Source organism: Papaver somniferum, unplaced genomic scaffold (genome assembly GCF_003573695.1).
Source record: "Papaver somniferum cultivar HN1 unplaced genomic scaffold, ASM357369v1 unplaced-scaffold_135, whole genome shotgun sequence".
Lineage (NCBI taxonomy): Eukaryota > Viridiplantae > Streptophyta > Magnoliopsida > Ranunculales > Papaveraceae > Papaver > Papaver somniferum.
The window spans coordinates 9768339-9795115 of NW_020622713.1; the positions used below are offsets into that span (position 1 = coordinate 9768339).

General features: G+C 36.4%; 2 protein-coding genes and 1 pseudogene across 2 annotated transcripts; 2 read left to right on the forward strand and 1 right to left on the reverse strand.

The window, feature by feature from the left end:
* The first annotated feature begins 3666 nt into the window (after positions 1 to 3666).
* Positions 3667 to 11275, forward strand: LOC113334184 (telomere repeat-binding factor 4-like). Its single transcript, XM_026580532.1, has 6 exons — positions 3667 to 3982; positions 8190 to 8393; positions 8662 to 8867; positions 9744 to 9828; positions 10049 to 10159; positions 10866 to 11275. The coding sequence occupies exons 1-6, from the start codon at positions 3914 to 3916 to the stop codon at positions 10977 to 10979; spliced, it is 789 nt and encodes a 262-aa protein (XP_026436317.1). The 5' UTR covers positions 3667 to 3913; the 3' UTR covers positions 10980 to 11275.
* Positions 11276 to 21307: 10032 nt separating this feature from the next.
* LOC113334077 lies at positions 21308 to 21760 on the reverse strand (annotated as a pseudogene).
* A 202-nt stretch (positions 21761 to 21962) lies between these two features.
* On the forward strand, positions 21963 to 23568 carry LOC113334078 (BTB/POZ domain-containing protein At2g24240-like). The gene is made up of 2 exons (XM_026580418.1): positions 21963 to 22015; positions 22257 to 23568. Exons 1-2 carry the CDS (start codon positions 21963 to 21965, stop codon positions 23566 to 23568), a joined length of 1365 nt encoding a protein of 454 aa, XP_026436203.1.
* Positions 23569 to 26777: the final 3209 nt, after the last annotated feature.

Sequence of the window (26777 nt, forward strand, 5' to 3'; positions counted from 1 at the left end):
GTAACTGGTTATCCAAATTTAAAAAACTAAAGTTACCGGTTTATAAATAGATTCATAGCCTCAACCCCCTCCAGCTGCTCCAAAAGGCGAAGCAAGGCTTTGTATCTCCTCAATTCCATTTACTCCATTATTATCTCCGTATCATTTTCGAAACTAGCTTATCAGTATATCCATCATCTAGCCAAACAACAAAATACAAGAACCCATTCAAAACTCCTATCCTATTTAGACTCCGATAACCGTTTGGTGGCAACGGAGGTGCTGATAGATGCTCAATAAATTTCTGTTCAGCCAAATCCAAAGTAATGATAATTTCTGAATTTTGGCCGATCCAATACAGAGTTCCATTGGCAAAAACGCCTTGTACAGGAAGATCTAGGCCGAAATCAATATTGAATTTTCCAAGGTTTCTCCAACCAGTGCCACTGCCTAGAGTGTAAATGTGAACTTCTGCAATGGGTAGCGTAAAATTATAATACTTGCGTATTCCTACAACTTTGTATTCATCTGCCCAAGGGACGTAACCAAACCCGCTAGTCCAAGGAGAGTACTTCCGAGCATCAAAAAACTGTATAGCGGGAAGCATGACTTGTTCTCTAGTGATAGGATTACAAACATATCAAGACAGATGAGACCATTACACGAACCAACAATTTTAGTACGGTAAAATGGAGTTTTTAAATTTACCCTTCGAATAATTCTCTCAATGGGTGTTGTTGATTCGTGATTCTGATTATATTCAAAATATTTAAATTTTTGAGTATGATCGTATCCAGTTGAAGCAAGAAAACCTAACTTACCGGAATCGTCATGGTTAACACGAGACAAGTGCAACCGAGGCAGTGATGGATGATGAACAAGATGGTTCCAAGTCTTGCATACTAATTTGGAACCAGTAGGCAGCGATTCAGCTGGTACTCGACTTAAAATATCTAACTGGATCTCCAATGGTAAAGAGTTCAAGTAATCCATGAAAGCTCTTCAAAAACCCTAAGTGCGCCGTCGGTCAAGAAGATGTCATCCTACTGACGTGCATGCTGCTTAAATAGGTTTCTTTCCTTTCAGGCTATCGCTGTCCAACGCTAACAAGCCTGCCTGGCCATCTCACCCTCAACATTATATCTGCCTACACCTTAACCACTTCGCATTGGAGCTTCTTCAACGCTAACAGGCCGGCATCTTTACTTGCAACAACATATAAAGATGCATCTAATGAAGATGCGTCAAGCAAGAAGCAATTTAAAGAGTATAGCATTGCAATCTCCTCAAGGAAGATAACCTTTTGGGGTGAAACACCTTGAAGCTAGGGAGTTGTAAATGGACCTGTGAATGGACTGATCGATTGTTATTACTCACATAAAAACTCTGGTATTTGCATATAAATTGTCAGTACCCAACAAGTATCATCGTGGTTTAAATCAACGGACACTGAAGACGGAGTAGAAAAACCACCTTTCTGTGAAATGGGATTTGATCCAGTCACAAAGAAGCATAAAGTGATATGTATATATGGCGTGTAGATGATATCAACACGTCTCGTATTAGTTTGTGTGTCAAGTCTTAACTGTAGGTAACAACACTTGGAGAATGATCGAGCTCCCACCACTCGAGCTTCGATTTGAATATTACAAACGCAGGCACACAGTTTATCTGAATGGTTTTATATATTACAGTAATTCAAATTTTATGACAGAAAGTATACCACCAAAATTCTTCACTACGATCCTGATGAGTTGAAGGGAACATAGGATGTGAAATTGGTGACAATTTGCAGGACGCATTAGTCATTACTAGTTCAGCGAGTAAGAATTTTCGGAATAGGCTAGCAACTAACAAATCTTTCCTGAACAACCTCTGAAAAAGATCTACACAAATGAAAATTTTGATACTAAACACCCAAGCCACTAAACCAATACAGTACTGAGTAGATATTCTAAAATGCACCAGAGATGTCCCTAAGTTTAACTACAAAAAGAAGCCGTTTATCGAATTGAAAGTATAATGAGTGAAGAAGTTATTATGTGTGAAGTTTTAACTGTAGGAGACAACAAGTGGTGAAGGATTGAGAACCCACCGTTGGAGCTTGAAAATGTTACCCAATATTACAAATGCAGGCACACATTTTATGTGAATGGTGTTATCTATTATTTCACCTCAAACTTTATGGTAGCAGGCGAGCTTGGTAATGACAAGATTGTGGCATTTGATGTTGGGGTCGAGAAGTTCAGAGCGATCGAAGTATCGAATTTCATCCTTAATCAACCAAGGTATGATTGTCCATACTGCACTAATCCTAACCATTTGCTGGAACTGAAAGGCCGCTTAGCCCTAGTAAGTATAATGAGTAGTTCCACTGCCAAGCTATGGTTATTTGATGATGACATTCATGGGAACAACGTCAAAGAGATGAATACTAGCACGAGTCGTAGTAGCAATAACCAAAACTGGACAGAAGTTACTATTGAATCACCTTGCGTATGGAGCGCCCAACAGAGCATCTGTTTTCATTCAGTTGTAGGCACAGACCGGATGATCATAGAATTCTGTGAGATAGGTGACAGAGGTTCGGAATTCTGTCAGTTATACGATTGTAGAACAAAGTCATGCAAAAATATTGATACCAGTGGATTCAAGTACTTTCTTACACGTTCCAGGGTTTCGGGTCTGGTGGAGAGCCTTTCGCATGTTCTGTAGCACATAACTCATCGCTTCAAATTATTGATATTATGGTATTTGCTTAATTGAGCGAGTCTATGGTGTTTTGTAGATATTAAGAATTTTTCTTAAAAATATAAAGAGATTTCAGTTTTGTAACATAATGAGCTTTACAATGCCTATTTTTATTTATTAGTGGATGGAATTGTCATATCAGAAGAGATTACAAAAGAAAAACCAACTTCACAACTTTTCAAAACAGGAAAAAAATAGACGAACATTGTTGATTGACGTACAATACAATGATATTCCAGCGGATGGGAACATAAGCGAGCCACATTGTTGTTGGTCATTGTCCTTTGTGAATACGGAAAATGGGTCATTTGTCCAAATATTTTTAAATCATGATTCAAATGGACGATGAAACTGTTTACATCCTACCTTAAATTTAAAAAATAGCAAGATGAAACTGGATACATTCTGTGTAAATTAAAAATACGAAAAAATATTTGAAAATGGCACGATGAAACTGTTTACATCCTGCCTATTTTTACATTTTTGTCCATTTAAACAGTATCAAAATCTAACTGTCCATTTCACCTAGGAATTGTTGATTTTGATCTTTTTAACCAATTTTGTGTTGTGAATAAGCTACGAGTTAATCAAGCGATCCACAAACCAGCTTAAGCACTCCAGGAGCATCAACAGTAAATGCCACCTTCACAGTTGGTTTACCTGACCACTCCTTCTCTTCCATAAACGGGGTTGATTTTGGACAAATTTGATGTTAAAAGTATTTTCCTTACCATTAGAATATCCCATGTAAACCCTGCCCTTCCATGAGTATAAAAAAGTTGCCCCCAATTCTTTTTGGGTAGTCCTTTAAAATTATCTTTTTCTTTTATAAGCCCATCAAAGTTATCATTTTCTTTCATAAGCCCATCAAAATTATCATATCACCTAAACCCTAAAAAAGTCACTCTTTTTTCTTATCTGAATTCTGAAATCAAACCCAATTTCTCCTTGAAATCCCTAGACAAAAAAAATCAAAGAATCAATCCCAATTTCTCCTTAAAACCCATTTTTCTATCTAAAATCAAACCCAATTTCTCTCTATAAATTTGTGGTTCAATTTAATCAAAGAATCTCATCATGGGGAAGTTTGACAATCTACCAAAAGAGATGATACCAGAGATATTGAGCAGGTTACCCACTGAATCCGTCCTGGATTGTAAATTGGTATGCAAACCTTGGAGGGATGTTGTCCATCTCCCATCCTTCTCTCAAAAGCACCTCAATCATCTTATTTCTGCTGGTGATGATTCTGGTAAGTCAAGTTTTGTTTTCTTAAATCGGGTTTTCTTAATGCGTGATGAATTTTATTATGCTGAGTATGATGAGAATTCTCCTGAGACGCCCTTTAGTAGAAAACCAAGAATAGATATAAACCTTCCATTTTACGAGTGTAGGTATGATTATTCTTTTGCCGGTTCCTGCAATGGTTTAATCTGCATCGACTCATGGCATAACGATAGGTTTGGACCGACTTACATCTTTAATCCAGTCACCAGAGAGTATATTACTCTTCCAAAATTTGAAGGGAATTACCGGTGGACTGGATTTGGTTACATTCCTTCGACCAATGAGTACAAGGTTGTTAGGGTATATGACACCATAAATGTTAGAACTATCCATGTATACACTCTTGGGAGTAGCAATGGATGGAGAAATGTGGGAAAGATGGATAGGATTATGCCGTTTTATAGAAAATATGCTGGTGTGTTTGCACATGGAGCTCTTCATTGGGCAGATGACGAAGGAACCATTCTTGCCTTTGATCTAACTGATGAAAAGTTTAGCAAACTTCCATCACCACCTTTTTTCACACGAATAGAGTTTATATGTTTTCCTATTTCACTAGGGGTTTTAGGCGATTTTTTAAGTGCTACTTACTGTCGCGATGCCTTATATGGTGAAATATGGTTGTTGAAGAGGAATAAAGATAATTTTAATGACTTGAGATGGAATAAAGAGTTTAGTTTCGACATTTGCACATTACGGAGTTCACCGCCATTTGGGTTAACGAAGAGTGGTAGGCTTCTATGCTATGAGAATCACAATATTTATGGTTACGATCCAGAGGCATCATCTGCCATAATGGATATGGATTTTGGCAAGTCTATTATTGATGCAATCCCTCACAAGAATACTTTAGTTTCATTAAAGATATTAGGAGAAAAAGATGCAAAAACAATGGAATCTGGTGAAAGAGCAAGTTCAAGTGAGGAGACAGAAAACAATGATTCAATGGAATCTGGTGAAAGAGCAAGTTCAAGTGAGGAGACAGAAAACAGTGATTCAATGGAATCTGGTGAAAGAAGTAGGAGATCTTTAGGTAAGTGTAATGATAATAAAAATTAGATAACAAGGGATTATGCCTGTATCTAATGAATTGACAATATGTGGTGACATTGTATCATGTCTTGCCATGTTTACTGCGGATTTTGTGATTATGCAATGCAAACTTTAGTAAACTTATCATCCCTTTATAAGAAATTTGAAACGTAGTCTGAGATGTATATGCAGAAGTAAGAAATCTAGTCTGAGATGTATCGTGGGATATTGAGAGCTTTCTTTATAAGAAATAAGAAACGTAGTCTGAGATGTATATGCAGAAACAAAAACCTATCCTGAGATGTATCTTGGGAAATTATTGAGAGCTTTCCCAGTGGTCTTATACTCCTAGCCTTCTAGGAAATCTATCTGTTTCTTTGTTCTCTGCTTATGTTTGATTAATGTTGCCATTTCAAGATTGAATGTGTTATTTTCGAGTTTGCGTGTAACCTCAGAGAATAATATATACTAGTAGAATTCTTGAGTTCAAGGAGTTAGAGGTTAAATCTGTCGGTACTTTTGTTTTTATGTCTTTGTGAAGAGCCTAGTATCGCTCAATTCAGAAACTTATGTGGGGCATAAAGATAAAAGAAAAAAAAACTCAGAAGATATGGTTGGTCCTGGTAACAACAAATGTTTGAAGAGCATGACTATTATGTACTCGAAATATATGTCTACTTTCTATATTTTTGTTAGGCTGGTTTATTTTTGTTAGTCTGGTTTCTTAGCGATTTCTGGACAAGAATGTATAGACCATTCAGACCAGAGCTTGGAGATGTGAATATTCAATCTCTTTTCTTTGAGATGAAATAACCTATTACTGAAACCGACTCTTACATTGGTTTTGAGATTTTTGCCCTTGTTGTTATGAGTGTCGTCTAGTTGTTCTCAATCCGTTAATATTTGTCTAATGCTATATCTTTTGGTTTGTTCAATTGGCTGATATTATATCAACTATGCACTTGATGGCCGAAGCTTGAGATTGAGTCAGAAGCCATTTAGTCGTCATTTGGAAATAGTGTCAAGATTTTGGCTAAGTTGTTTTCTTTTGGTTAGATTTTGAACCCAAATCTAGAAGCTATGTCAAAACTGGTTACTGAAAATGCAAGTGAAGAGTTCTTGTGTACTTTGAGCAAGTAAGAAACGTCTCATTCTGCTAACATATGTATGATAGAGATTATCCAGCTAGAGTTAGGATTTAGGCATCCTTTTTTGGTTGGACGAGTTCAGCCACATTATGTAACATGATATTGGTAAGTAAAGTTCCCTTCTCTTGTCCAAATGATTTACTCATTTACTGTTTTGAGATTTGATGTGATTTCCTATGACAAACTATTCAATTGAAATTTCCTGACCTGGGTCTTATATAAACTATGAAGAAGATATAATAGAAATGCACTTAAGATTTTGGGGGTTATCTGTTGGGTTCCACTCTGGAAACAGGTGGGGAAAATGCTGCCGTATAGTGAAGTTTACTAGTTTAGGCTTATCGACATCGGATCATTTGATCTTATGAGAATGGTGCAATTTTACAGTATTTATCTTGTTTACAATTTGATAATAGGGTACATTTCTTGAGCATTATTCACCTGTGAGTCAGTGATTTATTAGGAATTGCTTACTTTTAAATTTTATTACTTTGTTCTATCTCCTGTTGTCTGATTTTATTTTGGAGGTGACCTTTCTTGCTTTCTCATCGTACATTTTGCTGGTGTTTAGTAAGAATGTTATGAATGGTTAACTAGTTTTGTTTACAGCTGATACATGTGTCCTGCATTCATGTTTTATAGAAATTTCACTTTAGATTTTGGGTAAAATGCTGACATATAATAAAGTTTAGGCTTATCGATATTCGCTCTTATGACATTGACAATGGTCAGTTCTATGTTACCAGGTTACAGTCCCTATTATTTTGATTTACAATATCTATCTTGTTTGCTATTTGATAATAGGGTACCATTCTTGAGCATTGTTACACCTATGAGTCAGTGATTTATTAACAGGGTGCAGTTTCCTATCTCAGGTTGTTGGTTTTATTTTAGAGTTGACCTGTCTCGGTTTCTTGTTGTACATTTGTTAGAATACGGGCATCCAACTCAAATCCAATTGGCAATGAGTGGAGAGGTCCTAAGAGATTATAAACCACAGGATCTTAATTGCCCATACAATATGGGACTAATAATCTCAACAACATTTCACTGATGTTCAGTAAGAATATTAACAGTTAATTGATTTTGTTTACAAGAGAAAAAATGTATCTTGCATTCATATCTAGGAAAAAGAGGGGGCATGATTTTTACTGGCAGGGGCGGGCACCTGTTAGGTGTAATTTTTGGTGGCTCAAAACCCATCTTATCTCTTTCGTGATTCTTGAGTTGGAAGGGACAAAAACAGGCGTTAAGTTTACTGCCTAGTTTGTGATTTATTTTTGTTTGACTTGATGAGAATGTAGTGCAAACTTATTTCCTTTATAAGACATAAGAAACGACTCTGAGATGTAAATGCAGAAAATATGGTGGGAAACCCAGGGTGTTATGCTATTTGTTTCTTAGTTCTCCGCTTATATTTTTATTAACGTTATTATTTCAAGATCTGGTGTGTGGTTTTCGAGTTTGCGTGACCCTGGAGCATGATGCTATCAGTAGTTCTGTTTTTGTGGAGAGCCTAGTTTCGCTTAACGCGGAAACTTAGATATATATCTGTACTTTTGCTAGGCTATTTCTTAGTGATTTATGGGAAAGAAGAATATATAGAAAACTGAGACTATAGCTTGGGAATCTGAATATTCAAAACTAGTGAAATTGCTTTGGGAAACAAATCGGAACCAAGGACCAAATCATTCAACTGGCGTGCATACATCTTGTGCAGCAATGTGGAAGTTCTGAAGTCCCAAAAGTGGATCATTTTTTACTGCTACCAAAAACTTATCACATTCTCTAAAATGTAATCTCAAATTTTATGGAAAGTAATTTTACGAAAAATGTAACATGTCCACAGTTAACAACAGTAATGCAGGTTGATGGCCATGTTACATTTTTCACACACAGATGAGTAAATTGGTTCACTTGTTGTTGCCCCTTAGCGGGGTTTGATGACCTAATAAACTATCACGTGATCACCGTCTTATTAAAATTTTCTAGGTTTACGCTTCCCCACCACCACCACCACCCGGTCCGCCCCCACCAAATTTACAGATGGGAGCTCTGAAGCAGAAATGGGCAGCAGAGGAAGAAGAAGCACTCATAGCTGGTATCAACAAACACGGAACTGGAAAATGGAAAAAAAGACGAAGAGATCCTCAATTCAGCCATGTTCTTGCTGTTCGTTCCAACATTGATCTAAAGGTATTTCTTTAATTTTAATTTTATCTAGTGGTTTTGTTTTATCTATACTTACTACAGTCTGGGTTCTTCTAATTTTTGATATTAAATTGAGTCGAGAGGTAGAATTTTGATTTGGAATACTCTAATCACAAACCCTAGCTAAGAAATTGTGTTTCAAATTAGGTGATTGTTTAAATACTAAAATCGACTTTTTGTACTTGTTTTTGGTAGCGCTAGCTAAGAAATTCCGTTAGTTTTTCTGATTCTGTAAATGTTATGGTTTGGACAGGATAAATGGAGGAATATGAGTGTAAGTGCAACTGGGGAGGGTTCTAGGCCAAGAGATGGTAAGGCAGCAGTAATCAAACCAAAGGTGCCAAAGACTCTATCTGTCTTTCAATATCCTCCTTCATCCTCTCAAGCTACTGAAGATGCGAATGATAAAGTTTTGGATCCTACAAAAAACACACCAGATAGGAAGCAGCCTCCACCTCGGTAGGTGTTGCTGACTCTTTCGTTAACTTGAAAATGTGCACACTTGCATTTAGATTTTTGTTTGTAGATTTGACATAAGATTTAAGTATATGTGCTATGTCATGTATGAATTCAAGATTGCGCCGATACTTATACCTCCGAAAAGCCTTACCGAAAAACTTATTAGTTCACTTCAAGTTTTTCCCTTGAAACTCCTGTGAAGATTTGTTGCTTGTCCCGATGCTTTGTGCATATGAAGTGGAGAAACACTTGAAGAGATATCTAAGGAGTGTACTCTCTAATATAAAGAGGGTGAGAGATGAACTTTGAAGTTTGTTAGCAAAGTGGGACTTGGTTCTGAGAGAACGAGTGTTTTTGGAATTACATTGAATTTGTGTTCTCTGAAACATTATAGAATACCTATAAAATTACACTTACAAGTTATATGTACGCCTTATCGGCCGGTTTTGTATCGGGCATTTTCAATTAACACTGTATCGGATTCTTCGTCATATTTGTAACGGATAACCGTACCAGTATCTGTGGAAACTAGCCATAATTTGGTATTTCGTGTAAAATCTTGGAAGATGCATGATGGAAGCTTTTGCTGTTGTTTTTACTTCATTTGATCTGTATGAGCCTTCATCTTACATGGGGCAACATAGTGTAATACTGGAATGAAATTATGAGCTGTAGCAAGAAATTACACCCGGACAGTAGTCAGTAGATCACTAATCGCAGAAATCTCTGCTTCTTGAATATAAAATATGGTTCTGGGTAAACATATTTTTATCTTGCGTCTTCTTTTGTTTTCTTTCTTTTTTATTCTACTTTTATTGTGTCATAGTGGTTTCATGACTCATAACTTGCTTGATGCTGCTGCTGCTTCATTCACAGGTACAATGCAATGATCCTTGAAACAGTTTCTAACATTACAGATCCCAATGGAGCAGATATTGGTTCTATCAACGACTTTGTTGAGGTCAGAGAGACATCTGTAGTCATGTTACTGCTTTCAATTTATATTTCTATCTGTTTTTGCTGTTTGAGAAAACATATTTTACTATCCATGTGTACTTCTAGTAGATTAGTAGAAAACATGTTGAAACATTTAGAATACACATTTAAACATTCAGATGTGCGCTTTTACTCATATTTCTTAAAAACAGAAATAAAGAATGTTTGCTTGAAATGTATCGCAGCAAAGGCATGAGGTGCCATCTAACTTTAGAAGATTGTTAAGTTCAAATTTGAGAAGGCTTGTGGCGCAGGAAAAACTTGAAAAGGTGCAGCTCCTTTCGCATGAAACTAAGGTTGGTTTCTTTTGAATATTTGAATATGCCTTGTTTTTGTGTCTTGCATGTTTAAAACTTTTACGTCCCTGTAGAGTCAGAAATCTGAAGTGAGCGTCTGGACAAAAAATAAAAAACGAGTTGAGTTTATATGACAGATCCTTGCAGGGATGCTAGATCCTGATGAGTTTATGTTAAATGAATTAAGCCTTAATATGTGCCCCTCAAAATACAAGGTCAGGTTTGCACGAGTCAGAGACTTGGAGACATGACTAAGTTCATCAAAGTCTTGTTTGCTAGAAATGTCCAATTCATAGTGGAAATAGCATCATAATATTAGCATCTGCTAGCAGATACAATTTTTACCTCGCCAAATAGTGGAAATAACATCTTTCTTCTCTCTTTTCTAGCTTAAGTTCAATTTGATTCTTCGTGTATGCGTTATGGATTCACTTGCACCATCTTCATTGTTTTAGCGAGGTGGGGGATGTTATTGCAACAACATGTTTGACTAACTTCTGATTCAGTAAATTTCAAGTAAATGAGTTTGGGAAATAGCTACAGATGACTATATGAACAGATCAATTCTGAGCTTTTCCAGCAAACATTTTAACCATTACTTCATTTTCTTGGGAATATTATTGAAGTAAAAGACCAAAATGTAACGACAAGAATAGAAGGTTAACCTGGACTTTTTTTCTAATCTGATCTTTCTTCTTTTGTGCAGGTCCAAACTTACTACAAGATCAAGAAGGACGAAACATTTGGAACAAAAGCACAGACCCCAAAACCATCACAGGTTTGCTGGCTTCACATTGTTAATGGCCTAAAACACTGCTGATGCTGTAAACAGGTCATTTCTAGCAAATGAGGCAGTCAAGGAAGCAGAGAGGGTAGAAGGGATGGCCGAACAGTCTGCATGTATGAAACAATTTTTTGAAGATATATTGGAGCAATGTAAGATACTAGTGTAGCACAGAACAAGGGTAACAGGGATAGGTTTAAGTTTCGTCAGAAACTTAATAGAAAACTGATTCTAGGATCAATATTCTAAGACAAAAGATTGATAAACAAACTTGATAATAAGATGTGTCTTGTAAACAAGAGTTCCAGCCTTTATATAGACTTACATGAACTGAATAAAGGAAAAAGTTTGACAAAAACTAGAAAAGGAAATGCTTGCGAAGCAAACTAACTTAAACTGACGTAAGGGATCAACAGTCATAGTTGAACCAATGTAAGGGATCAATAGTCATGGTTGATCCAAAAGCATGAGGTCAACTGTTACAGTTGATATAGAAGAAAAGGATCAACAATCATTGTTGATACAGGGAAAGATATACTACATCAGTCCCCCCTTCTTGAAAGAAACTCGCCCTCGAGTTAAAGTATAGAAAGAACTTCATTCTCTCCATGGAAGTTGAATATTTCTTGCACATTGAAGATATTAGAGATGTTCTTTCTTCAAAATCTTGAATGGTCCATATTTCTTCATCTTGGTCTTGTTATAAGTACCAGTGTGAAATCTTTCTTTTCTGAGATGAATCATAACCAATTCTCCTTCACCAAAAGTTATAAGTCTTCTATGCTGATTAGAATCATCTTTGTACTTGTTGTTAGAATCTACAAGCTTTGACTGTACCTCTTGATGTATGAGTGAAGCTTTCTCAACAAAGTTATCTGCCTTAGCATTTGATTTACGCAGCTTGGGAAGTACCACCGAATCTAAAATATGATTAGGAACTTTAGAATAAACAATTTGAAAAGGTGTCTTACCTGTAGATCGATTAACTGAAGTGTTATAAGCAAATTCCATATGTGGAAGGAGATTATCCCATTGCTTCTCTTTTCCTCCAATAACCTTGGCTCTAATCAGATTTCCTAAAGATCGATTGACCACTTCAGTTTTTCCATCTGTTTGAGGGTGAACAGTTGTACTATATTGAAGTTTAGTACCCAAACGCATCCATAAAGACTTCCAAAAGTAGCTCAAAAATTTAGCGCCTCGATCAGAAGTAATTGTTTTGGGAATTCCATGCAAACGTACTACTTCTTTGAAAAATAAATAAGCAACATTGGATGCATCAGTTGTTTTCTTGCATGCTATGAAGTGAGCCATCTTTGAGTAACAATCAACAACTACCATAATAGAATCATTCCCCCTCACAGTACGTGGTAAACCAAGCACGAAATCCATGCTAATATCCACCCAAGGAGCTTCAGGAATTGGTAGAGGAGTATACAAGACAATGTTTTGAATATTACCTTTAGACTCTTGACAAACCATGCATTTTTGTACGTACTTTTGAACGTCTCTTTTAATAGAAGGCCAAAAATAGCGTTCTTGAACCAAAGCTATTGTTTTATCACGTCCAAAATGTCCACCAAGGCCACTGCCATGTAATTCATTGATGAGATGAAGACGTAAAGAACATTGTGGAATACATAAACAATTTCCTTTAAAGAGAAACCCTTATTGAATGAGAAAATCATCAACACTTCCTGTTGAAGAACCACACTTGTCCCAAAGTTGCTTAAATTCTTTGTCTTCACTATATAAATCTTTTAATAAATCAAAGGCTAAACTCTCATGTTTAAGAGTAACCAGAAGATGAGATCTCCTACTCAAAGCATCAACAACTTGATTAAGTTTCCCACTTTGATGTTTAATGGAAAAAGTATATTGGTTAATAGTAGATAACCATCTATCATGCATCCTATTGACCTTTGCTGAAGTTTTCAAAAACTTGAGAGCTTGATTATCAGTATTGACAACAAATTCACTGTGAATAAGATAAGGATGCCAATTCTTAAGAGCTTGAACAAGAGAAATTAATTCCAACTCATAAGTAGACCACTTCTTCCTTGTATCTGAATTCTTTTCACTATAGTATGCAAATGGATGTCCTTCCTGAGATAACACAGCACCAATGCCAACAACAGAAGCATCACAATGAATCTCAAAAGGTTTATCAAAATTTGGCATGGCAAGAATAGGTGCACTGCACAATTTTTCCTTAAGAAGATTAAAGCTCTTATCTGCTTCCTCAGTCCACTGAAAAGTATCACACTTCAAACAATCTGTCAAACCAGCTGCAACGATACTAAAGTTTCTCACAAATCTTCTATAGAAAGAAGCTAACCCATGAAAAATTCTTACTTCACGAATAGATGTTGGAGTAGCCAAACCACAATTGCCTTAACTTTAGAATCATCCACATAAATACCAGTATCCGACACAACATATCCCAAGAAAGTGACCTTGTTTGTAAAGAAAGTGCACTTCTTTAGATTCACATACAAAACATTGTCCTGCAGTGCCTGAAAGACTTGAGATAAATGTGAAATATGCTCTTCTTCATTGTTGCTAAAAATCAGTATGTCATCAAAATATACAATGACAAATTTCCAAGAAAAGGTTGCAGAACTTGATTCATGAGGCGCATAAAAGTACTAGAAGCATTAGATAATCCAAAAGGCATGACTAACCACTCATATAAACCTTCTTTTGTTTTGAAAGTTGTTTTCCATTCATCACCTTCTCGAATACGTATTTGATGATACCCACTACGTAAATCAAGCTTTGTAAACACTTTAGCACCCGAAAGCATATCTATCATGTCATCAATTCTTGGTATGGGAAACCTATATGGTATAGTAACTCTGTTTAATGCTCTACAGTCTATACACATACGATGTCCACCATCCTTTTTGTCTACTAAAAAGGCTGGACTAGCACAAGGACTTTTGCTAAGTCTTATCAAACCTTTTTGTAACAAATAATCAACCTGACCTTGTAAAATCTCATGTTCTTTAGGATTTAACTTATAATGAGGTTGATTAGGAATAGAAGTTCCAGGTATAAAGTCTATCTGATGTTGTAGATCTCTTAATGGAGGAAAAACATTGGGTAATTCAGTAGGAAATAAGTCACTGAAAGAAGATAATAAAGGTTGTACCTTGTCTGGAATTTCCACCATTGGTTTATCAGCTTCATGAGAACTCAAAGAATGATTTGGTTGTAAAGAATGAACAATGGTAGCAACTAGTGCATTTGTCTTCTTATCTGATGGTTCCTTGACTGAATTAGAAGATTGTAAAGGCCATAGAACTTTAGTAAACCCTTCATGAACAAAGGTATACGTATTCTCATAGTAGTTATGAACATCACGAATATCATACTGTCATGGTCTTCCCAATAATAAACTTGCTGCAGTCATGTTAATAACATCACACAAAACATAATCTGAATACCCAGGGAAATAAAACTTCACCGAACATTGATGATTAATTTTCTGAGTGGAAGAGATGTTTATCCATCCAACTGAATACGGTTTTGGATGAAGAGTAACAGGTAAACCAAGTTTCTCAACTAACTTTGCAGAAACATAGTTTTCTGTACTTTCCTGTCAATGATCATAGTGCAAAGCTTCTCTTCAATGAAACAATGAGATATGAAAATATTATGTCTCTGAGTAGGACATAGTTCAGTGATTAAAACTGGACGAATCATCCCAAGGAAATCTGCATCATAAGTCTCATGTTCTTGAAGATAAAATAATTCATCATCTCCTAATGATTCTTCTTCTTGTGTTTCGTCTGAAGTTTCATTAATTTAAGCATGGAATTTGCGACAATCACTAGAAGAATGGCCAGTTTGGTTGCACTTGTTACATTTATCTCCTCGAAATTTTGAATAAGGGTTAGAGGTTTTAGATAATGGTGGAAAATCTTGTTGAAACTGATTACCTTTAGTATTGCGAACAAAATTTTGTTGTGGAGGAGGCTGAGGTGGCTTAGCAGATGAGATATGCATTGTAGGAGCAGGTTCTGAAGGAACAGAAGTAGGTTGTTGTTGCTGATATGGTTGGTTTGCACTTCTGTCATGTGGATCAATAAAGACAGTTGATCCCTGTGAGGATGGATCAACAACGACTGTTGATCCCTTTTCAGCTTGGTAATCATAAGAATAATTATATGGTCTGGTAGTTTTAGAAAAGTGTTGATAACGAGCTTGACGTGGAGTTACTTGTCTAGAGGTACTGAGTACACGCCTTTCAACTCTAATAGCTTGTTGGATGGCTTCAACCATTGTAAACACGGACTGCGTCAGTCCCTGTTGAATTAAATTATTCAAACCAGCTATAAAACGTGCAACTAATTGCTCTTCAGTTTCATTCAATTGGTCACGAGCAACTAAAGCATAGAACTCAGCAACGTATTCTTCAACTAATCTGGCCCCTTGTCGACAGTTCTGAAGCTTAATAAAAAGTTGTTGCATATAATCTCTAGGTAAGAATTTATCTCTTAATAATTGTCTCATTCTTTGCCATGTACGTATAGGAGGTTTATGATCATTGCGTCGATCTTCACCGAGTTTTTCCCACCAAGCTGCAGCTCCACCTTTTAATTTATAAGCTACCAGTTTAACTTGAGAAGATTCAGGAACTTCCATGAAAGTGAAAAAGGAATCGACTTCATAAAACCAATCCAGCAAGTCTTCAATATGTAAACCACCATGAAAACTAGGTATATCAACCTTCAACTTATATTCTGGTAAAGTTCCATAAGTATTTATACCAGATTTTAATCGTTTTTCATCAACCCATTGTTTCTCTTTGAGTTCTTCAGCTTTGTCATCTTCATCATAGTTGAGGGGTATGGTAATCTTTTTTTTGTTAACATAACCTTCCAAGGGTTCCCTGTGGTAAAGGGTATGGGAAACATTCTCAGGAATATTATCATTCTGAGTAAAAGAAGGTTTATCTTTTTGTGTTTCATCTTCTTCTTTTTCGCCAGATCTTTGGTCCCCTTCTAAATCATCGGTTAATTTAGGCATCACCAAGTCACCAAAACCAGCATGTGTTCCATAATTTGTCTAAAAAATCTCCATGCACAACAAGTGCAGATTTTAGAGAATTTGTAGCTGAATCAAGCTTGGTATCAAACTTGGTCTCTAAGGAACTAAAAGACGTTTCAATTTTGTTGCAAAGCTTGGTTTCAAGTGCTGCGCTGAGCTTGGTTTCAAGTGTTGTGACAATGGCATCAATTTCAGTTGGTGTTAACTTGTCTCCCATTGTAACGAAAGGTAGGTGGGTGAAAAATTAGGGTTTTGAATTGTTGCCGAAAGGATCTGTTTCTAGATAAAAATCTAAAAACTCTGTATCTGATACCAACTAGTGTAGCACAGAACAGGGGTAACAGAGATAGGTTTAAGTTTCGTCAGAAACTTAATAGAAAACTGATTCTAGGATCAAGATTCTAAGACAAAAGATTGATAAACAAACTTGATAATAATATTGATAATAAGATGTGTCTTGTAAACAAGAGTTCCAGTCTTTATATAGACTTACATGAACTGAATAAAGGAAAGAGTTTGACGAAAACTAGAAAAGGAAATACTTGCGAAGCAAACTAACTTAAACTGACGTAAGGGATCAACAGTCATAGTTGATCCAACGTAAGGGATCAACATTCATAGTTGATCCAAAAGCATAAGGTCAACTGTTACAGTTGATACAGAAGAAAAGAATCAACAATCATTGTTGATACAGAGAAAGATGTACTACATCAGATATAGACCAGTCTGCCCATCTCCCTCATTTCCTTCCTGTTTTTTGAATCTGAGTATTCATTTCCGTTTCTTATTACAGGCGAACGTGGTGAACCTGTGATCATGGCTTTTTGAGATATGGACCAAAATTTCTGCGGAAGGAAGGATTTGGGTTTGTGACATCTGAACGAGTCTCTTTTTTTTCTTAATAGAACGTAGTGGATAGAATTTAACTGCTTTGTAGACGGGTAGACTATATCAAGGCTTGTTATGTGAAAAATTAGTCAGAAAACTAGTTCCCAAGGTGGATATTTCACCATGCTTTGAATGCAATTTACACTGTATGACATTTCAGTAAATGAAAAAGCAACGTGGATGGAGATGAGTTCCATCTACTGTGCTTACTAAATTTTATGCTTTGAATGCGTTTTAAAGTAGTCGGACACGGATAATTTTATACCAGATGTTTGTAAGCATTTTCCACTGCCTTTGGTAATGAAAATGGACATAGATTTGACAATTACTTGGAGGGACTAACTTTGTCAATGCTCTCTTGTACTTGTTGCCTGACCTGGTCTGGTATCTTTTAATCGGAGAAATCTTATTCAACATCCATCTTCGATCAATTGCACTTAAAACATCTCAAATGATGTTGATTCGGCTTCCTATTTTATTCAATAGGGGTTAAGAAACAATTTTCTTACACTGAGTATGATGAGAATTTAAACAGCTTTAATAGAACATCAAGGATCAACTTAACAAGGTTCCCGACACATATTTTCCTTTTGAGGTGGGCCCACATTTACTATTTTTCATATCTTTTACTGACAATTTTGTTACACCATCATTTACATTTATTAATTTCTCTTTTACAATTACTGCTACGACTAACACACTCAAATCTGATTAGATTCAAGTTAATATCTGTTTTTCTCTCTTTTTACCAACCACTCCAAAGCTGGAAATTAAAATACCACAACCTACGTTACCAACCCTCACAAAAGTAGGGATGGCAATGGGGCGGGTATGGGGCGGGGACCTTGAATCCCATCCCCTACCCCGTTCAAAAAAACAAAACCCATCCTCTACCCGTTCCCCATAAGAATTGAGCGGGGACGGGTATGGGGAATCCCCGTGGGGGATGGATTTCCCATGGGTTATCATAATATTACAATAAATATTTAAAATTTTGTAAATAATAGTAATTTAAAAATAATTATAATGATTCAAACAATGATATCAACCTAAGCAGTGCATTTTGAAATTTTAAGTTTATAATAACCAATTAAAACCGAAAAATAAATGAAACAATTGGTCCACTATTAAATACTATGGTTCCTTTTACTTCTTAGTTCCTCATTATTAACCACCTTCCTCCATGTTAATCATCTCATCATGATCTTCTTCGTTATCTTCCAAAAAAAATCCTCGATCTGATACAATAGGTTCTGGTATGGGGTGGGACCTTAAATCCCATCCCCACCCATCCCGCATCACTATTTTCGGGGATTCCTCGTAACCCGTTCCCGTTTATACGGGTAAAATCCTAACCCGTAGGAGCGGCCCCACGGTGATGGATTTGGGTGGGACAAATTGCCATCCCTGCACAAGAGTCAAATACAACTTTCACCTGCCTTATCGTTAGTTTTGTATACCAAAAGCAAGTTAAAAACTAGAGACCAACAAGTCGCTTTGGCCGAGTGGTTAAGGCCTGTGCCTGCTAAGTGCATGGGTTTCCCGTGAGAGTTCGAACCCCATGCATTATTTTTTGTTTTTCTCAACAATTTTTTTTTTGTTTTTGTAATTTTCTCACCCAGAAAAAGATCCTGACATGATATTATTATCAGGTATACGTGAGTATGAGAGCAGATCGAGAGATGAAAGAAAGACAGGAAACATGTCTACGCCTAAGGACAGTCCGATGTCATCGAGAAGTCAAGATCAGTAAACCCACAATCTCGGTACGATCGGATTCATGGGACAAAATGTGGCATCTTTGCTGCGAATTTGGCACTCGGGCATAATGCTCGAGCTTGGACAACAGTCGGGTGAAGAGATCACATTAGATATCTGATATTTTGACTCGTTTGCCAGCTGAGTCGGTGGTGCTTGATTGCAAATCAGTATGCAGAAATTGGAGATATCTTGTTTCTAATCATCCATCATTCTCGAAGATGCACTTACATCATCAGCTTAATCAACCTGATTCGGGTAAGTTGGGTTTTATTGTTTCGACTCATAGTATGATAATTTTTACTATTTTGAATATAACGATCAGTCAACAACAGCCATTGAAAGAGTTACAAGATTCAATTTCACCCTTCCGTTTACGAATTATTGGATTGTTGGTTCTTGTAATGGTATAATCTGTCTTGCTGGAGACCATGGAGATATTGTTTGTATTTGTAACCCCATGACTAGAGAATATGATGTGCTTCAAATCAAGAATGATTTTGGTATGTTTTGCTCGTTCGGATTTGGTTTCGTTTCATCCACCAATGAATATAAAGTTGTAAGAATATATTATCGGATGACTGAGTTTGAACAAGTCCACATATACACTCTAGGCAGTGTCAATGGATGGAGAAACCTTGGAAACTTTGATCCTGATTTCAGCCCGTATCCTTGGAAACAAGGCATTTTTGGCCAATGGAGCACTTTATTGGCTGAATGAAGAATTAGAATTGATTACTACTTTCGATTTGTCCCAGGAGAAGTTCATCTTTCACTGCCTCCTTTGCCTTTGCCACCAGACGGTTGTTGCGATCTAAACATAATATGGGTTTTGGATGGGTTTTTGTTCTTTTCTACGTATCTAGATGACCAAGAAGAAGACATGTGTTATGAGGTATGGTTATTAAAAAAGAAGAATGATGATCATGAAATGAAAGAGCAGCCAGAGGAATATCAACCAATGGTCTGGAGTAGAGAGTTTAAGATTAATTGACTCAGGTGAATTATTGGCCGTTATGAAGACTAAGGGTGTTTTAACTTACAATGATAACTATCTCAGCATCTACGGTACAAAGGCATCAACCTCAAAAAGTCTTGTGGATTTTAAGAAACAGATTTCTGAAGTACTTCCTCACAGGAACACCTTAGTTTCTTTGAAAGAATTAGGGGAAGAAGATACCAAGATTATGGCGTCGATCGAAATTGAGGAAATAGAAAGCCATGTTCAGCCTTCAGTTATCGGAGGATGAGATCCCTGCATACATACTTATCAACTTGTCAGGTAATTAATCTTCCTAGAGTTTCATTTTGAAATTGGATAAAGTAGCATTTGTTACATTTTTGTGAACCTAATTTCTGTTGACATTTTCTTAGTGAGCAATATATATCAAAACTACTGTTATTTGTCTTTAAATCATGTATCCAGCTTTATGGAAGTGCTTTTTAGTTACGTTCTTGTTTTTGTTAACTCCGCGTGTTATTACCGACTTACTTATTTTGGCGGGAGAATGTGATGTTACTTTAGTGACTTTTTTCGTTTATCAGGGTCGAATTAAGCAAATGCAGGCACAATTGTGGAAAGTGAGGGCTTTCTTAGTAGTATGAGGGAACGTATTTTTTTCTTACTTCTTACCATTATCTGGTACAGAATCTTAGGGATGCAAATTTATTGTTTTTTTTTGTCTAGTGTTTTGATACTGCATGGTATAGCGTTTGAGTCAACCAGTGTTGCCCGCTAGCATGATTGTGACGCTGTAAGCTCTCAGATGAAAAAGGTTTTGAAGTTCTCTTAAGAGACACACGATAAAAGCCTTTCACCATTATGAACAAAGCAACCCCATCCTGCATTCTCACCAGATTCATGATTCTCAACTTCTCTAACATTATTACATCACTAAAGTTTGTTTTCATTCATCTGTAAAATTTCACAATAACATTAGAATGAACTTGGCAAAGTTCTTTCGATGAGTAAAGGTACCTTGCATACTACTACTACCGGGATTTAATACAATGATTTCGTTTGCAGGATTTAACAAAGGTACCTATACACTTCATGCCTACTTCTACAGTTAGAACTTCGATCCCAAGTTGCACCATTAATTAACCACCACTTAGCTCAGTTGCAGTTCTTCCAAATATACTAGCTTAGCTTATCTTATCAGCAAATTAGCATATGTGCGAATGAAAATATCAATTGTCATTTAGCGGTTTTACATTTAAAAGCTGCACAGGATTTTATTGCCTATATCAACTGCTTTTTCGTTACCCTAAGTTGTTTTAAGGCTTTTTCCTTTCTTTTTTTTTTTTAACTTGTTTCAAGTTATTGAAACTGGAAACGTTATCTGTAAACTCCCATATGAGTGTTATTAATAGTGATGGGTATGGCACTCGCCAGTTGTATGTTACTTTTTCTTTTTACTTAAGAGATCATTTTTTTGGTTGTTGAACTTTAGGGTAACGAAACAACCGAAATAATTTTAGATGGTCATAGAACAGCAAGTACTGCTACTGAAATATTTGGCTTTTCACCGTAAAAAAAATATTCGGATTCCAGGTTCCCTCTGGTGGCGTCATGCTGGCATAACTACAAGTGACATCATGCTGGCTTCATGCAGGGAGGAGTCGTTGACTTTCACAACGACCACGCATGGTGGCTTTGCGCGTCATGACTGTTTATCAAACTTTCCTCTAGCTTTCTCAAACTTTCGGCCCTTGGAGCGGACGTGTGGTTTGCTGTGGCTGTGAGCTCCGAAGTGCACTAACGGCTTTCTCAATTCGAGCTGATCTTAGCTGTCTCTGTAAACCTCGGAGCAGCAACCTTAAACTGCAGGTACCTCATAAACCCGTGGATCATCAGTAATTGTACTGATAAGTACGGAAATCTTATCACCCTTGTTCTCCATGAATGGAATCAAGCGAGAGAGTGACAACGGTGCCTTGTTAACCTTACTCATAAACAGTCTCTTCAAGATAACTGCATTGAAATTACTCCCAGTCCTCCTCACCAAAAACCTATATTTAGATTGACAAGTGCTAATAAGGTAGATATCATCTGATTTAGGAGCTGTTCTCTTTGTTTTCTCGCTCTTGCCTCCAGCAATTAGATATATACCCATTTTGGACGACAACTTCTCTGAGAGTGAGAAAATCTTAGGGTTTTTTCTTGAAGGAGGCAAAAAAAAAAAAAAAACTTTATTTTGTTTCAAGTTATTAGTCATGCATTTCCCATCTATCTTTTCTTTCCTCGTGTATGAATACATAAATTAATTTTTCTAAACCAGCTCCCTGATCTATTTAAAATCTGCCCTCCCACAGGTCATGGAGGCTTTTTACAAGAAGAAGAAGTCTATCTCAGTTTCTTTACATTTTTGGTTTTTTCTCTCTATTCTATATACTCTTAAGTTTACCGGCCAAAGAAACGCTCTAACCCTCAGATGATATTGAGTTTCGAAATAAGACGGCTGCATGCAATAACAATAATTAGAATTCCTGGTCATCTAGAACTCTATTTCAGAGTTCCTGGTCATCTAGAACTCTATTTGAGATTTTGTACTATATATATATATGTGCCGGGCACAAAATTCAACGTTGAAAACCCCAACTGGAATTAAGCATGACGGCCGAGAAGGTGAAATTTAACGTTCGAGGCAAAATCCTTGAAACAACCACATCAACTCTAGCAGCTGCACGCCGAGATTCAATGTTTGGAGCTATGTTCGATGATGAATGGAAGCTTCAACCAAAAGGAGATGAAAAAGAATACTTCATTGATCGTGACCCAGATTGTTTTTCTGTGCTTCTTAATCTTTTAGGGACGGGTAAGCTTCATGTGCCTTCTAACATACCTGAAAAATTACTCTATATGGAGGCTCATTATTACGGCCTTCTTGATCATGTTAGAACTGCAAAGTGGGGTGAGTTTGATAGTAACAGGTTAAGATTAACGGGTAGCGTTAGTGGTCAGGCTCCTCGTAACTGCAGTGCGATCAGAGCAAGTCCTGATGGAGGTTGTGCTGTTGCTCATGGTGGCGTTGTTCGTGTATATGACTGGATGCTCGAAGAACATCCACCGCTAAATCTTGAATATCAAAGTGTTAATGATATTGGGTGGATGGATTCAGATAATATAGTGATGGCTGTTAGCCAAAACTTGGACAGGCCGGGAGTCGGAGGAATGGGCGTTTTCAGTGCTTTGACAGGGGAACTGAGGCAAAGGTTTCAGTTGAGCGATGGAGAAGATCAGGTCAAAGGCTTCGCTGCTGGAGCTTTATGTTTTAACACTGATAGTAACAAAGTACTTGCTAGTTGTAGAGATATTACAAGTAATCAAGGAATCGGGGTGTGGGATCAAGAAACTGGAAAACAAACTGATTTTTTTGATTTCGGTCTCGGCAGTCGTGAAAAGATTCAATGGTTTAATGGACGTAATTGTTTACTTGTCTACAGTGACATCAATTATAAACGTCGTATCAATCTTTTAGATTTTAGAGACAAAAAAAGTGTGGTTTGGTCCTGGCCTGATGATACTAAAACTTGTCATTCTGATACTCATATTCATGATGCAATTCCGATGGAAGAAGGTAATAGCATATGTGTGGTTGATCCGTATAGAACTTTGGGATTTTTAGATTTGAGAGATACCACAAAAAGCGTCAGATGGAATTTGTATCGTGGGAAAGACACCGCTCAACGTGGTTATTCCAAGTTAACACTGCATGGAGGACAGATTTTTTATTCGGTGGGTGATAGGATATCTGTATATTATTATGATGGTCTTGATCAATGGGTTTTAACATCTAATCTTGAAAGAAGTCAAGGTGGTTCAATTCGGGACTTCTCAATAAGTGGTGATCGGCTTTTTGCTCTTCATAGTGAGAAGAATGTGTTCGACGTGTGGGAGACTCCATCTGCCCTTATTGTTTGATCAACTAGTTTTGCACCCGTGCTACGCACGGGTTTATTCTTCGTTTATGCTTTTATGGACTATTGAAGCTATGTTTTAAAATTAACTCCATGAAGGTGCTAGAATTATCTTCAATAATGGTGTGTTTGATTGGATCTATGTTTCTCGTTGAAAATCTTGGGTGCTTTTTCATAGACTGTCTATTTATTAGCTTCCAACGGAATCAAAATTTACATCCAAATTGTTAAAAACATGATTTTCCAATTGGCTTTTTGTGAATGGATTTTCATCAATTTTCCAATGTTCTTTCTAGTGGTTATTCCTTTTTTGCGTCTGCATTAGTAGTATCTTCACCCACACCTATGTATCGAAATTATTATAACTAGTGTCATGCCCGTGCGTTGCACGGGATCAAGTTTTTTTCTCATGTTTATGACAAAGGGTTTAAGTTGTCATTACCGTAAGTGAAAGTTAAAACTAAACCGAGAAAAAAGATAATCTAAAACAATATTAATCAAAAATAATTTGATTTTGGATTCAATATAAAGAACAATTTATGATCATTGCTAGGTTGCAATCCCGAAACTCTCGGCTACGAAACCAAAAATAGTGAAATAAACAAACAGAAAAACCAAAAACCATAATTATAATAATAATGAATATTTATCAAAATCCTAACATCATATATGTGCCTAACAGCTCCCCGTGTTGTTGTTTTTTTTCCTCGTTGAAGTAATTGCAATTAAAAAGCTCTCGTCTATAAAACCAAAAACATGGATATTAGTCGAACCTTGCAACTCCTTTAAGCATGGATTGCGACAAATGCTTTTCCTGAAATATTAAATAGGAAAGATAAGTAAACAAAGTTACAGCAGATGTCCAGTATCTTTTACTTACTTTCTTTCTCAATTGAGCGCGCTGTTAACAAAATAAGCTGCCATAATAATCTTCTTAGAAATTAATATACTCCTGCATCAACATGTCTTTCATCTTCTTTCGTCGCCACAGAAAAACACTATGAAAGCGTTCTCGGCATTTGCTGATATTTCCAGAAGAAAGTATAAGGAAAAAAAAAGCCAAAGAAGCGCGTTTTTGGAAGTTCAGTTTAAAATGTGCTTCTTACAGTTTCAGAGCTGCAAGGTCATATGCAAGAATGGTATCAGATATCAACTTAAACACAAAAGGAAAGCACCATTTAGAAAAAAATGACGTCTAGAAAGTAAAAAGCGTAACTGACCAAAATCAAAAGCAGAATGACTGTGTTGACTGTGGTGTTTCAACAATGAACCCATTTACATGGACACATCCTTACACCATTATTCATATTCAGAATTTGAGAAATCGAAAGTGACAGCTGTTGATTATACCAACGCAAATAATGGTTATGAAGCGCTTCCAAGGTCATTACTGTATAACGAAAACGGGTATTGAAAGAGAATGGAATCACTGGAGACGGAAAATAAAAGTGAAGAAAATAGAAAAGAGAATAAAATTAGGGTCTTGGATTGGCGAGAAGGTTTTACAGCTCTAGGTCTTGATCACCTACCCCATTTTGTGTGCGGAAGAAAACAGAAAAAATATCGAAACCCACTAATCCTATTGGCCTATATTCTCTCCGGTGGAGTCAGAACCTCTAGAACTCCAGCTTGCATAATTGCCCATCCTTCCTCCGACTAAATCTTCATGAGTATACCGGTGAGTGTAAACAACAACCACAAATAAGAAAAGTAAAGCTTGAAAAAAGTTATGTATTACATGATCATAATGCATTTTTCAAAGATATGATTTTGAATAGAAAACAAACAAAAAAGCACGAAGAGATACAATTATAGGCGCATCTTCAAGGAAATCTTTAGTTGGATACTCTTACCATCACATCCCACTTCTGTACTGGCCCTGAGAATATGGTATCTGCATTTGCGGCACCATCCTTGCCAACATCCTTGAATCAATACCGAAATCAACATTTTATTCAGTCAATGATGTAAGAAATTACCATTATCAACAATACAGAACATAAATTTCTCATATCTTTCAAAAGAAAAACAAAATTACCTTTCCCCGGTGTCGAGATGCTTGACTTTTTTTATAAGCAAAGTCACTACCTTTATTGATATATAAAGTAAGAAAAGGAAATTAGAATGATTCCTGGCTTCCTCATGTTGGATCTATGTTAGATGAAGTTGTGCATAAATGAAAAAGATGAATTTGAAAGTGGCGTATTGCAGCAATAACATACTACGATAACAACCCAAAAGCGTTGAAAGAGAACCTATTGACTCTATTGTTCATGTTTTAGTAAAGTACGCTTGAATATAACAAACTAATCAACATGAAAAACATTCTTCTTTTGAAGTTTAATCTAAATGAGTGTCAATGCACAATTCCAACCTATTGTAAGTGATAGTAGATTCAAAATGCCACAATTTGAGGTAAGAATACCAAACGGCTTCTTTAATTAGGATTAACCAATAAGAGTCTTAACAGAAGTCCTCTTGAGGTCTCCATCTTGGTGTCACCGAATCAATACCAATTTCAACCAAATACTGGTTTTCCGCTCCCAAAAAGTGCCCAAAAATACATGTATAGAAACTAAGAACGGAAGGATAAGTAAACAGGCTTTCACATCAACATTCGTGCAATCATATATCATGAAGCTTTACCTGAACCAACCTAAGAGCACAACAACCAAAACCACAAAATCTAATCCATTCTTAACCATTTTTAACAGATTGTGTTACTCTGGTACATGGCCATATTCATAAACTTACCCTACATATAAAGAAAAGAATAACAGGCCTCCTGTGTTCATCGTTGTACCGAAAAATTCAACAAATATCTTGAACACCTTTAGCTTTGATGTTACCTAAATTTAAGCTTAATGAAAACAATAGTTTGTATATGTTCTAATAAGAAAAATCTAAACGTGCAAGTAGGTCAACTGGAATTTTTATAGTAGAGAAAGGTGACATTTATAGTATATATTGCACCTGATAGTATATATTGCACCTGATATTGATCATGTGTTCATCGTTGTACCGAAAAATTCAACAAATATCTTGAACACCTTTAGCTTTGATGTTACCCAAATTTAAGCTTAATGAAGACAATAGTTTGTATATGTTCTTATAATAAAAATCCAAACGTGCAAGTAGGTCAACTGGAATTGTTATAGTAGAGAAATGTGACATTTATAGTATGTATTGCACCTGATATTGATCCTGTGTTCA